The 13,824-nt window shown below is 40.3% G+C and overlaps 2 protein-coding genes across 25 annotated transcripts in view; one reads left to right on the top strand and one right to left on the bottom strand.

Annotated features, from left to right (window-relative positions):
* The window catches only part of ubap2l (ubiquitin associated protein 2-like), a 46,154-nt gene extending 40,457 nt beyond the window's left edge, over positions 1-5,697 (bottom strand). For 18 of the 20 annotated variants that reach the window (XM_061931255.1, XM_061931252.1, XM_061931239.1 and 15 more), the window contains exons 1-7: positions 5,539-5,697; positions 4,365-4,502; positions 3,746-3,823; positions 1,629-1,739; positions 1,343-1,517; positions 1,160-1,276; positions 189-275 (exon numbers count right to left, since the gene is read on the bottom strand). In XM_061931255.1, the coding sequence (XP_061787239.1) occupies positions 189-275; positions 1,160-1,276; positions 1,343-1,517; positions 1,629-1,739; positions 3,746-3,823; positions 4,365-4,460 (664 nt within the window). In that variant the 5' untranslated portion in view covers positions 4,461-4,502; positions 5,539-5,697. Of the gene's footprint in view, positions 1-188; positions 276-1,159; positions 1,277-1,342; positions 1,518-1,628; positions 1,740-3,745; positions 3,824-4,364; positions 4,503-4,885; positions 5,134-5,388; positions 5,517-5,538 lie in introns of those variants that run through there. The other 2 variants (XM_061931238.1, XM_061931236.1) reach the window with 2 other exon arrangements.
* LOC133577429 (uncharacterized) lies at positions 4,985-11,787 on the top strand. 5 transcript variants are annotated; one of them, XM_061931268.1, is made up of 5 exons: positions 7,542-9,471; positions 10,082-10,162; positions 10,397-10,562; positions 10,650-10,729; positions 10,855-11,787. In XM_061931268.1, the coding sequence occupies exons 2-5, from the start codon at positions 10,142-10,144 to the stop codon at positions 11,155-11,157; spliced, it is 570 nt and encodes a 189-aa protein (XP_061787252.1). In that variant the 5' UTR covers positions 7,542-9,471; positions 10,082-10,141; the 3' UTR covers positions 11,158-11,787. The 5 variants fall into 5 exon arrangements, 3 of the variants coding, with proteins under 3 accessions (XP_061787252.1, XP_061787250.1, XP_061787254.1); XM_061931266.2 differs by having other exon boundaries at positions 7,544-9,471; positions 10,082-10,291; XR_012049390.1 differs by lacking the exons at positions 7,542-9,471; positions 10,082-10,162 and adding an exon at positions 4,985-5,078.
* The last annotated feature ends 2,037 nt before the right edge of the window (positions 11,788-13,824 follow it).

Genomic DNA, 13,824 nt, shown 5'->3' on the forward strand with positions numbered 1-13,824 from the left:
TAGACAACTTACGCAATGTACTTATCATGTAAGCAAACATGTCAGAGCATCAGTTCCAGTCCTTCAACAATCGCTCATTTTTTTGGAATTAAAAAATATATTCATATATTACATATAGCCTATTATTTGCACACTATTTGACTAGCGATGCATTGAAAATTTGGCCGTCGAAAAAAGACTTTGCTCACCGAAACCGGATGTTGTGATGAAGTGTCCACTGCCGCTGGCGGGCTGCGTCTTTCCCCGCGCACACGATTGACGTAGCTCGCCCAAAGCTGACGAAAAAGTCACATGTGTGTTGCATTCAAGTCGCATTGCCGTTTAAACTGAAGTCACATTTGAAAAGATCAGATTCCAATCGGATTCAGACTACCTCCAGATGTGGCCTGAATCTGATGCAAAAAAAAATCAGATTTGAAGCGCTTTGAAACGTTTAGACTGACAAAAAAAATCAGATTGTCACTTTAGGGCAAAAAAAAAAATCAGATTTGGTGTGCAGTATAAACGGGGCCTTTTTTTTTTAAATTCAGGCATGAAACACGAGTGTCACGTGTGCAGTTTTACTAAAAGGCACAGCAAAAACAATGTTGGAACACAGTGTTATAGTTTCACTAGTAAACCTACATTGACTGCATATTATTTTTATTAAAATTTAAACGCATGAAAACATTTATTTTTCAACATAGAAAACTGTGGAATATAAAAAAGGAAAAAAAACACCAAGGTTTCTAATAAGCACTAGGTAAAAACATGTGTAGCTGTAGACAAACTCATGTGGTATTTTTTTTAGGAACTCCACAACTATCATAAATAATGCATCCAGCGGTAGAAAATGGATGGTTGGATGGATGGATGGATGGCATTAGTAATCCATCATATGTATTTATCTCTGCATGCTCTTTGAAGTGTTGCTATACAAATGTGTAGTGTATCTGGTGTTAAAAAAAGAGCTAACATTTTCCTTTCCACTCTTTCAATTACTCCAAAGCATTATTAAAGTAAAAAAAAAAAAAAGAAAGTTATATCTAATGAGTTTGCACATTTGAGAAATTCTCCAATTACTGCCTGCTGCCGATTAAGTCAGTAAACAAATGCACCACCTAGAATTAGAGCATTTATGGTATGCACTACTCCAGCGGACATAGAGACAAGAACTCACCGATGGTCCCTCTTCCTCGTCCCCGCCCCCTTCTTCCTCGCTCTGCTCCCCTTCCTGCCAGTGCTGCCTTGCCTCCATCCAAGCCATTCTCCTGACCTCGAACTGAGGAAAAGTTGTCTGAAAGGTGAACACGATAACAATTAATTCTCTGAACTAAATTAAACATAACACCAAAAGACGTACACTCTCGCCCTCTGGTAGCCCCACGGCCTCTGCGAGGAGCACCGCCTCGACGACGTGCTGCATCCTTCTCTCTTTCTTTCTCCCGGTTTTCTTTGCCTTCCTCTGCGATTTCTGGCTGGCTGGCCTCCTTCTGGCCTGACAAACCTTTCTTTTTGCCCACCATCTCCCACGAGTCCTGCGGCCGACATCAAATACACAATCATGACCGGCGTGCCTTTGTGTAAAACACCTAGACTTGCTTAACATCCATCCAGACTACACCAAAGCGTATCCACCGTAGACTCACAGTGTCTGGGCTACCCTCCAGTAGCACGTTAATGGCTCGGTTGACGTCCCCGTTGCAGTCGTGCAGTGCAATCATTGCGTCATCCTGGTCCTTGCCGGTGATGTCAATCAGCTACAAAACACAACAACAAAAATGTGTCGGTACAAAAAAAAGTTCCGCTAAATACTAAAGCACAGACTTCCACCATGCTGCTTTTTGGACAGGGAGCACACATGCTGAGAAAGTCTTGTCACCTATTGATCTAAATGGCTTTTATCTAGGAAGGATCCATTATTATTCTTGAATACACTTTTTTTTTTTTTAAGTTTACTATATCATTGTCAATTAAGAATGTTCCTCCCACTACTTATTATTGAACTCATAATAGAGATAAATAGCCATCCAAAATCCACAAAAGGCACTGCCTCCAGAAATTAGCATTGTCACGATCATGCCAATTGACGCAAATTCACCCATTTACTGCAAATCATGCGGCGTCTTGTAACTTTATCTGATGCCCGCAAATTTCCCGCACATCTTACATTACTCGAGCTTTTGTCTGACGGGCACTCAAAACATGCATATCAACCGTCTAATGCAATGGTTCTCAAACTTTTTTCACCAAGTACCACCTCAGAAAAAACTACGCTCTTAAAGTTAAGTACCCGGTAACATGAAATACAGTAGGGTGGTAGGCCTAAATATTCATTAAAAACAAAGTATAAGTGTTTATTAAGAGGTATATTTAATAGTTTTGGCCACTGTAACATTACTAACATTTTAAACAGTACCACTGTGTTTGAATATAGGGAAATAAAAAAACTTTTAAGTGATTCTTTGGGGTACGACTAGATGGAGCGCACGTATCACAGTTTGAGAATCAGTTGTCTAATCAAAACTTATGTTTTGAGTTTTGTGCGAACGAAGCAGTGACAGCAACGTGCAACAATAAATCTTAGGTTTGTTTGTTTAGACAAAGCAGAAACAGCCACGTGCAACAGTAAATCCATCTCTATTGCTCAAATGGCACAAATGTCAGCCTCCCTCTTACCTCACACCTACTTCCTGTTTCTGTCTACAGCGGTAAGTCTTTTGGGTAATGTAGTACATAAACATGTTGCAAAATATCCTAGTCCACATGTATTTATATATTTATTTAACCTTTATTTTGTCTAGGGTAAGGCAATTAAGAACAGATTTTTATTTGCAATGCCGACCGAGCAAAGAGGTAGCATATACATGACAGAGATGTTTTGCATGTGATAATCTTTAATCGTCTCAACAATTTAGTTTTTTATGATTACAATGAATTATCACTATTATTAGTTATGAATGATTCATTAAAACAGTACAGAAATTTGACAATGAGCTCCGTGTATGTGTTTTTACTGCTATTTAACGTCTACTTTTAAGTCTGTCCTATATACAACGCGTAAAACATCTGTATTTAGTTTCCATTTTTTGTTGAAATCCTGTGCTTTTTGAGATTACAAGGAACACTTAAGTTGCTAACACATTTATAAAATCACAACAATTCATTATTAAGAAAAAAGCCTTGAAAGAACCTCCTTAGGAGCCCAGTCTAGCGTTTACCTTTTTCCCATCTTTTACGGGGGCGCCTTGTGGCGACCCATCAGCGCTCCTGTTCTGTAACCCTGTATACACTGTTTGTTTGTCTAATTTGTGCTGAAAACAAAGTTTTGTTGTACTTGTGCAATGACAATAAAGGCCCACCTACCTACCTAAAAAATCACAACCCTCTGAAAAAGATGCCACAATGAACAATCCCAAAAGAAGACCACAGTATCTTGGAGGGACTGAGAAGAATTCAAAATCAAACACGCGGGCCTCTTCTACAGTATAATAAAATCCAGAAAATCTATAAAAATGTATTGTTGTTAAAAATGATGGTACATATAAACACGCAGTGCATGTGCCATCGCAGAACAACTATAATTCAAATCACATAAGTTTGCAAACTAAAGGTGTTTGACAAATGCAGTTTTATTAAAGGGACCGACACTTTGAATACCAAACACTGAATGGAAATAATCCAAAAAGTCACCAAAGTTGCATTGTTTTGTAATAAAAGGGATATTTTGTCCTGAAAGCGAAGAAGCAAAACAGGCCTTTCTCACCTGTTTGACCTTCTCCTCAAAATCTGCATCGTTGTGGTCGGAAATCATCTGGGCAAGCCGGATCTGCTCTGCGGTAGCCTGTCCGTAAAAACACACAAAAAATATAAAATGTCCTTTTCACATCAAAATACCCTCCTGAGACCAGGACAAAAACAAAAGCTGCAATATGGCATGGCTGTTTTTGGTGTTGGGTGACAAAAATAAGCTATTTAAACGAGACAACCGTATACGGTGATGCCAACTGAATAATTATTTAGCACAAAGAGCAAATTATTTCATCTTCATAGCAAACATGCATTTCAGCATATTGATGCCTTTGTTGCATCGCAGCTGCAAACATCCACACAAAAGCAGTAGTAGTATGGCCTTATGTCCTCCACAGAAGACATCAAAAGAATGTGATGTTACTGTATGTTACCAAAACCACGGCAACCATACGTCAGCCATTTTGGGAAAGACATGTCTAGTCTCATAGCGATGAGTGTCCTCTCTACAGCACAAGTGTTGTTTTTCCAATTGAAACAAAAGTTGTGATACATGTGTCCCTTACAGAGGACAAAAAATGCATCGCTGGGTCTGAGGAGGATCCAGACTGGTGGTCTGTGTGGGGGGGGGTTACCTGTGGCCTTTGCTTGTGCTGTGTCTGGCCTTGTGTCTGGCCCTGCGTCTGTTCCCAGCTGCCCCGGGCCCGGTTTCCGCCCATGGACGTCATCATTTACAGTATATACAAATAAAGAGTATTTACAAGGAATCACACCTAAGGGGGGGAAAGAGAGAGAAGTAGTTGTGGATGGTGACCTCATCATGTTCCTGTAAGTGACTAACAGCACAAGATAAGATTTGGACATTAGGTATAATGCAAAAGGGGTGTGGAGCCAAAGAGGTGCCAAGCAAGGTACAACAAGTGCAGCTCAGACAGTGCAACAATGTGTTGTTTGCCTTTACTGTCAAACCGAAAGTAATCAGAGCGTGGGTCAATGGGTGGATGGTGGAAAAGCAGCTCAGACATCTTCGATAGCAACATTGTTGTGCAGCACAACCTTGTTATCGAAAAGCTTAATCTGGCACACGTTACGTAAAAAAGCCCCGACACACAAACAAGGGCCCCGACACTGCCCTCCCACTCACAACTGGACTCACCATACGGGCCAATGTGCTGGTTACGAATTCGAAGCTAGAGGGGGGGTTTACAAAAAGGACTTTGAAGTGTCGGTGGGCTTCCGGCTCTTGAGGCTACACCTCATGGCGACGAGGCTAACTTCCACCTAGCTAGCTCGCAGGCTAGCAGGCTAGTGACGATGAACGACTCGCCAACCGCTCCACTCGCAACCGGGTAATGTTTGTTAGCCACAAACGCGCATAGACGCTTCGTTAATTCCGGGCGGCGGCACGTTCGGGTGTGACCACAGCGCCAAATAAAACGCCCATTCCCCCCCTCCCCAATAGGCTAACGACTTAGCTTATTAGCCTAGCACGGCTAACAGCAAAGGCGAGGCTAACTACTTGGCAGCTTTATTTTTTAACGTGAGAACAACACTCCTTAGCGGTCCTCGTCACTGTTCATAAACAAATATGTTAACACGGTATACATTAAAGCTGTAAAATAAATACAACAGGCCCCATTGCAAAAGATAAATACTGACCAGTAAACCGGCTCAGTACTAAACACAAGACACCCCCACCGGTGGGACAAGTGGTCTCTTTCTTTGTCGCTCTGAAATTTAGGAAAACGACAATAATCCCCGCTAAAAAAAAAAATGTCAACGAAGACGCCACCGAGGCTGCGAATTTACCTGTTTCTTCTTTCCACTCTGACACCACCACCACCAGTGGAGAGCTGTGTCACATGGTCTGCGGAGCGGCTCTCTGTGCGTGTGCGCGTGTATGTGCGCGCGTGCGTGTGTGTACAAGTGGACCAGCAGACATGTGATCGCCAACTACTAAAGCTCATTTACCCCACGGATGTGTGACATGTCGCCGCGATGGACGCGCAACAAAGATACGGACGAGACGCCGACAAAAGCAACGCGATTTGTTCAACGCCAACACACAAACGCCACACGACTTAATACAATTCTTATTAGGAACAATTTAAGTAAATTGGCAAAAAATAACTGTTGCTTCAATCACAACGAAAAATAGAAATAGATCAGGGGTCAGTAACCTTTTTGACTGACAAAGCCAAATATTTTAAAATGCATATCCATCCATTTTTTCTACCGCTTGTCCCTTTTGGGGTTGCGGGGGTCCCTGCATGGAGCCTATCTCAGCTACAATCGGGCGGAAGGCGGGGTACACCCTGGACAAGTCGCCACCTCATCACATTGCCAACTCAGATAGACAGACAACATTCACACTCACATATCAGAGCCATATCATATTTTTTAACTCTGATGGATGGATTAAAAATGCATGAGAATGTTTTTTATTTTGAACGTTATTTTTAACACTGTGTTTACCAGCGGAATTATTCATTACTCATCGTGTTGAGCAATGTCAGTTAAGATTTATCTGAGAGCCAGACGCAGTCATCAAAAAGAGCCACATCTGGCTCGAGAGCCATAGGTTCCCTACCCCTGAAATAGATCCATGAACGAAGTAGCCTCACTGCCATACAATTAATTAAATAAATCTCAAATAAAGTACAACTTACTCGAGTACAATGAGTTTTAATTGATTGATTGACACTTTTATTAGTAGATTGCACAACAGTACAGTACATATTCCGTACAATTGACCACTAAATGTGTACAGCTCTGGTAATGGGTACATTCGCACCCACCTGCACAAATGTACTTCAAAATGTAACAATCAAAATAAATATGACTTTTGTTTTGTTTACTAGGTCATGCATATATAATATGCATTAGTTTGACCATTTAAAATCAACGATAATAAAAAGGAGATGCTTGGAAATAGCATAAAAATGTCCCAAAAACTTGGAAAAACGCGATTCCTTGCGTTACTTTTTGGTGTAACCATCATGAGCGTTCTGTTCAGGTATATTTCTTTTATATTTTGATAAATCATCAAATTTATGTATTACTAAATTTAAATAGGTATTGATCAATCTTTAAGCTGTGTGTATTTGATTGCAGTTTGCTTTTGACATCTTATTTAGAATTGTAGTTGAAACTTTGTGTTACAACCTTGTGTTGCGCTCATGATGGCGTAACCAAAATAGATTTCATTTAATGATCCTATTTTGAGTATTTATTCCTTTTTTTACATTTAGTATATTTAAATATTCATTTATAAACATTGAATACATTTCAAATATCAATAAAATGCAATTGCCTTCATCTTATAGGGTAATGTTGGTTACACCAAGTCATGAGCGTAACACTAAGCGTCATCACTTTGACTTGTAATATCTCTAATTCTGGTGGTGTTTTATGCTTTTTTCTTTTTGGAACATGTACTATACATATAATACAATAAAGTCCCATATAAAATGATGTTTGTAGCAATACTTTAATTTTGCCTTTGAAAGTAACACTCCAATGTCCATTAGTGGAGCTGTACGCTGAAAGTAACACTCCAATGTCCATTAGTGGAGCTGTACACAAATGGTAAAACCCGAATAAGTTTTTCAACTTGTTTAAGTCGGGGTCCATGTTAATCAATTCATGGTATCTTCCCCACTGTCATAAGTACACTCTTAGAAATAAGGGTTCCAAAAGGGTTCTTCTACAATGGCTGAGGTTCTAACTGGAACCATTTGCTTCTGAAAAACCCTTTCCCGAAGAAAGGGTTTTTCAAGGGTTCTTGGTAACGCTCATGGTTCCTGTAAGAACCATTTTGATCCAGAGAACCCTTTAAAACCCCTTTTCTGAATAATTGGTTTTAAAAGGGTTCTCACTAACACTAAGGGTTCCAGTAAGAACTATTTTGATCCAGAGAACCGTTTTTGGAAGAAAGAGTTCTTCAGGGATTGTTGAAAGCATGGGTAGGATCCTGTGTCACCAGGGACATACTTCCTGATAACATTTGCCAATAATGGTGCAAAATACATTTCCTTGTGACTACTGATACAAATACTTTTCATATACAATTTTTTTGTTTATTTTAAAGCAGACTCTTCTTCCCCAGATCCTGTTGATCAAACTGTAACATAATTGCCCATCTTGGGATTTGAACACCTGCCACCCAGTCTAAAGTCACTGGCAATAGTGACTGAGCTAACCAGCTGGCTGCCTTCAGTCATTAGGTCCACCATACTAGTCTATTACCTTACACCTTCTGATCAGACATACAAATAATGGCAGTCCTATAACTGAAATGGTCTGTTACCAATTTATTTCCACAACCATTAATTATAAGAAAGCAAGATCTTCATCAGCAAATCTTGTTGACTCAGGCAAAGATTAGCTGTGACTGGGAGGACCATTTTTGAAATCTGCCTGGACAACTGCTGTCTGGCTGGTGATTCCGTTTGAGAAATAGCTCAGTGATTTAGGAGCTGGTTCTTGGTGCCAAAGAACCTGGGTTCAAGCCCTGACAAAGGCGGTGATGACAGCTCCTGAAAATGCCAGATGGTCTTTGTGAAGCAAACATATACATTTTAGAGTCATGATAGATTAAACATCAGTTATTAACTTATGGAGCAAATCGAATCAATTAAAAAATCAAATTACCAATCCATTCTGTCTAGATGCAATATGTGTATTTTCAGATTTTTGTCTTGATAACTGATATATTTACAGTGGTTTCAAATCTGCATGCACAACAGTGAATGGCTTAATCAATTTGTGAAGCCACTGTTGAATTGTCACTTGCCAATTAGCTCAGCATGCTAGACCACAGTCTTTGGTTCTATTGTTGTGGATTTTAGCCTCAACTGGTGCAAAAGGAACATTATATTGTCAACTTTCTTGCCTTCCTGTTCTCCTGTTTGTTGCTCAGAATTGCCTTAATTTGCCAAAAATCGCCCGGACCCGACCCATCGCTGCGCAGCAGTTATAATTGTGTTTATTTAGTTTAGTTACACCACTCCCTTCTTCAGGAGGAAATGACACACAGCAAAGAACTAGCAAGGTGGTCCCTGCAGCAAGGATATAACCCCTCTTTCTGGGGCATCTAAGTGAGCTATACGACTCACTGGACAAAGGCTTTTGAAAGTTTGTTACAAATCAGGTGATCTAGGGATACAGTTTGAAGTTGTGAGTTCAAGGCCTGGTTGATGCAGAGTGACCATGTTAATGCATACTGAGGTGATGTGTGGATTAGTGACAGACAATTTAAAACATATCAAACACTTATTTTACAGACAATTTTACTCATGTATTTGTCTCCTCCTCATACTTTTCCATGATCGGCCTCATCCCATGGCTGCTGTACCCTGCTGACTGGCTTAGTCGAATTGTGAAGCTGCATATAAGTTCATTGATAGACAACGGTCTTTAATGTCAGAGGCCAAGCCTTAACTGATGCAAAAATCACACTGTAATGCTGACTTTGAGGCTACTACATCAGGGTTTGTTGATACTGGGAATTGAACCCTGATCTCCCAGGGGAAAGGGCAAGGTTTGGTGTGTTGGGCCAGGGAGCTGGCATGATGGTGGCTGTCATGTGTGAGTTAAGAGCTGGTTGCCCCATGGATTGCACCACATGGTCTGGTCTTTCCTGCCTACAAACCAGGTGTGACATACCAATAGTGATTACTGTGAACAGAACAGAACAAAGAAGAACAGGAGAGAGAACAGAAGAAACTTCCGAGAATCAAGGTGAGCTAAATATAATATCTTATTTCAGCATGCTTGACCCTAGCTGAGGACTTTTATGGTAAAAGGTGGACTAAGCATTTGTTTTTTGTTATGTTTTGTTCGTTTGCTTATTTCTTTGTTTTCTTGTAGAAAACAAACAAACAAATTGTATTGTGGACAAAGCTCTGCTGAGAGCTGCCATAACAAAATAGGTTACAATATATCTGTACAATTAATCTGAAATCATCCTAAAAAGGTTATCGTAGTTGTTATTTTAATGAAATAATATAGTATAAATTGTCAATGTTAGAAGGAGCTTTAACGTTGTCGGTGGCGGGCCTGGCGGCGTTGCGGTCGCCATCTAGCTCGTCTTTGGAGGGATGGGTGGGCTGGTGAGCACCATGGATCTAATACATCCATGTTGAGCACACACTAATGTGCGGGTAGGAGGAGTAGGGGGACTGGGCTTGAGCTTGGTCTCCAACATAGTGGTAGCAGAAAGATAACACAAGACGAAGGTTACAGAGAGGATGATTCTTCGATATTTTATAACTTTTTAAAAAACATGTACACCTCATCTTAATGGTTACCTCTTACTATATTGCTTGTCATTTTTCTTGAATGCATATAGGCTCAGGAGAGTGAAGAATGTAGAGAGGATGAAAGGAGCATTGAAGCTCATATCAATGAAATGTCTACAGAGATGCTTAAGGTACACCCAGATCTGAACTCTTTAAAGGAGAGAATGAGACGAACCTATGCATACCGAAAGACCTTCATGGCAACTGCCAAGGCAGAGGAAATCATCGAAAAGTTTCCCGCACTGAAGCTTCCTAAAATAGTTGGTATCTTCAAGCATTGAATTGACCATATTTAATTGTATGTGTATTATTTCATTTATGATCATCAAGTATTTTGAGATGACACTTTTTATCCCTCCTTACAGCTTCTGTGGGAGATGAAGGAGCAATTCCTTGTAGAAGCTGATCGCAGAATGGTCACAGAGCTGGATCGAATGGCAACGAAGACGGTTCAAAGAGCATCTATGTGTGACCTAAAGGACTGCTGCCAGAGGGCAATCAATGCCTGCCTGGATGATTCAGTAAGACGAGGTATCTAGGCCTATATGTGTATCTATAGGAGCCACAATCTGTATTTCTGAAAACAAAAAATATTACAGAATATTTGTATTTCCTCAGGACTCATTAGGGATGCAGCAATTCTACTGCTGCCTTCCATTTTCAGAGAGGACTCATCCTTTCTATACACTCTACTGGAGGTAAATACTGCATTTAAGGTCAAGATTTAGGAATTGGTACTATCCATATTATGGCAACATTGAGTCATTTTGCTGTTTTCACGGCAGGTTTTATTTACTGACATGTATCTGTTTTTATTGCATAGGAGCCAAGCGTGCCTACTCCAGCAATCATGCTCCATAACACACACGAGGGGAACCCTTTGCAGGCACAAAGGATAACCCTATACCTGGATGGTATACAGGTTTTGACTGAGGACAGCAGCATGGACATATCATATGCTATGAGTGCATTAATGTCACTCTATTTTGTTTTTGCTGTCCAGTACCCAAAGGAACTGAGAACAACTCTTATTTTCATTGAAAGATTTGTGTTGGGGATCAAGGACCACAGTGTTGTACCCATTTCAGTGAAGAGACTATACAACTGTGTCGGAAGTGGGGAGTAGTGAGTAGATGTGTTGCAGCATGGGATTTCATGCGTTATGTTCTTGTTAATGGTCAAATTCCTGCTGCTGCCCTTTGTTTGTACATATTGATTAAAAAAATATCCCTTATTTAATACATATTTTGGACCAATACATTTTGTTTGATTTTGGCATAGTGATGTCTCTAGATTTCCATTATTGTTACAATACGTAACATTTTGAGTACTTATTACATAACACTGAAAAGTATTTCAACATTATTTAAATCAATGTGAAAACTTTGTGGGATTCCCTCACTTTCTCATGATTCTGTTCCACTGTCACAATTAGTACATACAGTATGTACGCTGATTCTTTTCATTGGACCATGCATTATTTTATTGTTGGTAGATAGCTTACAATAAGGCGCAGTAAATGCAGTAAGTGCACCTTGGATTGATTGAACTAAAACTATTTTGTGTCTCTTTCTGCCATGTCACCATTGCTGGAGATTTATTTACACAAATTCACCTACTGAGGACAGCATGATGTGTCTGGCCTGTCATGTTGCTGATTCCACTGGACCTATGCTGACTTTTGACCTGTTCTCCCCTGGGACCTACACAGCCTCTCCTGTTTTGTTGGACTATCTTTAAATAAATGTTTTTCTCATTAAAATGTTTTGAATGTTTGTTCAATGTCAACATGATAAATGACCACAATATAATATGAACTAAACTGATCTGTAGAATACAATATGGTTCTTTATAGAACCCTCAGAAGACAAGACGGTTATCGGTGAAAACCTTTGAAAAGGGATGCTTTTAGAACCCCCTGTGTCAGGTCTAGATGAAACCCTTGAAACATGAAAGAGTTCTTAGTGGAACTCCCTGTGTGGGTTCTAGATGAAACCCTTGAAACATGAAAGGGTTCTTAGTGGAACTCCCTGCATGGGTTCTAGATGAAACCCTTGAAAAAGGAAAGGGTTCTTAGTGGAACTCCCTATGTGGGTTCTAGATGAAACCCTTGAAACATGAAAGGGTTCTTAGTGGAACTCCCTGCATGGGTTCTAGATGAAACCCTTGACAAACGAAAGGGTTCTTAGTGGAACTCCCTGTGTGGGTTCTAGATGAAACCCTTGAAATACGAAAGGGTTCTTAGTGGAACTCCCTGCGTGGGTTCTAGATGAAACCCTTGAAATACGAAAGGGTTCTTAGTGGAACTCCCTGCGTGGGTTCTAGATGAAACCCTTGAAAAATAAAAGGGTTCTTAGTGGAACTCCCTGTGTGGGTTCTAGATGAAACCCTTGAAACATGAAAGGGTTCTTAGTGGAACTCCCTGCGTGGGTTCTTTGTAGAACCTCTCATGGGGGGTTCTGGGTGGAACCTTACACACACAGTTCTAGGTATAACCCTTCATGTTGGGTTCTAGGTAGAACCCTCCAAAAGGGTTCCAGGTGGAACCTTTATAAAAAGGTTCTACCTAGAGCCAAAAAGGGTTCTCCTATGAGGACGAGCCGAAGAACCTTATATGGTTCTACTTAGCACTTTTATTTCTAAGAGTGTATAAAGAGATGAATCTCTTTATACCAGAGGTGTCCAATGGAATGCACTCCCAACAGGTGTAAAAGAAAACCGCACTAAAAGAACACCTCCAGGCAACTACAACCCTAGACTAACACCCTCTTCCCACCACATCCCACCTCCCCGTATTGTAAATAATCAATTGTAAATAATCAAATGTATATACTTCTTCTTATGCTTTCTGAGCTCACTATGTTCACTGCTCGCTGTACATATCCTACCAAGTCAGACCTACACTGTTTCAATGTCCATTTCTCAGATGATATAATTGTTGATGACTGAAGTGCTGATATCAACCAATCCTAACCCTGCCGCCCCAACCCCCTCCACATCCCACCCCCGGGATTGTAAATAATGTAAATAATTCAATGTATATACTCTGATGATTAACCTGTGTGATGACTGTATTATGCTGATAGTATATATTTGTACCATAAATTGATTAACGTGGACCCCGACTGACTTAAACAAGTTGAAAAACTTATTGGGGTGTTACCATTTAGTGGTCAATTGTACGGAATATGTACTGTACTGTGCAATCTACTAATAAAAGTCTCAATCAATCAATCAATCAGTCACTCAATCAATCAACTTGTTTAAGTCTGGGTCCACGTTAATCAATTCATGGTAGCTTCCCCACTGTCATAAGTATAAAGAAGTGAAATGAATCATATTTATATAGCGCTTTTTCTCTAGTGACTCAAAGCACTTTACATTGTGAAACCCAATATATAAGTTACATTTAAACCAGTGTGGGTGGCACTGGGAGCAGGTGGGTAAAGTGTCTTGCCCAAGGACACAACGGCAGTGACTAAGATGGCGGAAGCGGGTATCGAACCTGCAACCCTCAAGTTGCTGGCACGGCCGCTCTACTAACCGAGCTATACCGCCCCACAAAAGAGATTCTGTCATGTCTGTGTGATCATGTTTTGTTTTAGTCATGTTCGGTTTTGTTTTTGGACTTTTTGTGCACTTTTGTTTGTTTTGTCACCATAGCAACCATTAGTTTCACCTGGTTCACATCCTCATGTCACGGACCTGTCTCACGTTTTTACATTTTGCGTCACGCACCTGCTGTCACTAATCATGTCACTATTATTTAAGCTCCCAGTTGCCAGGCTTTCTT

The sequence above is a fragment of the Nerophis lumbriciformis genome, linkage group LG37 (genome assembly GCF_033978685.3).
Source record: "Nerophis lumbriciformis linkage group LG37, RoL_Nlum_v2.1, whole genome shotgun sequence".
Lineage (NCBI taxonomy): Eukaryota > Metazoa > Chordata > Actinopteri > Syngnathiformes > Syngnathidae > Nerophis > Nerophis lumbriciformis.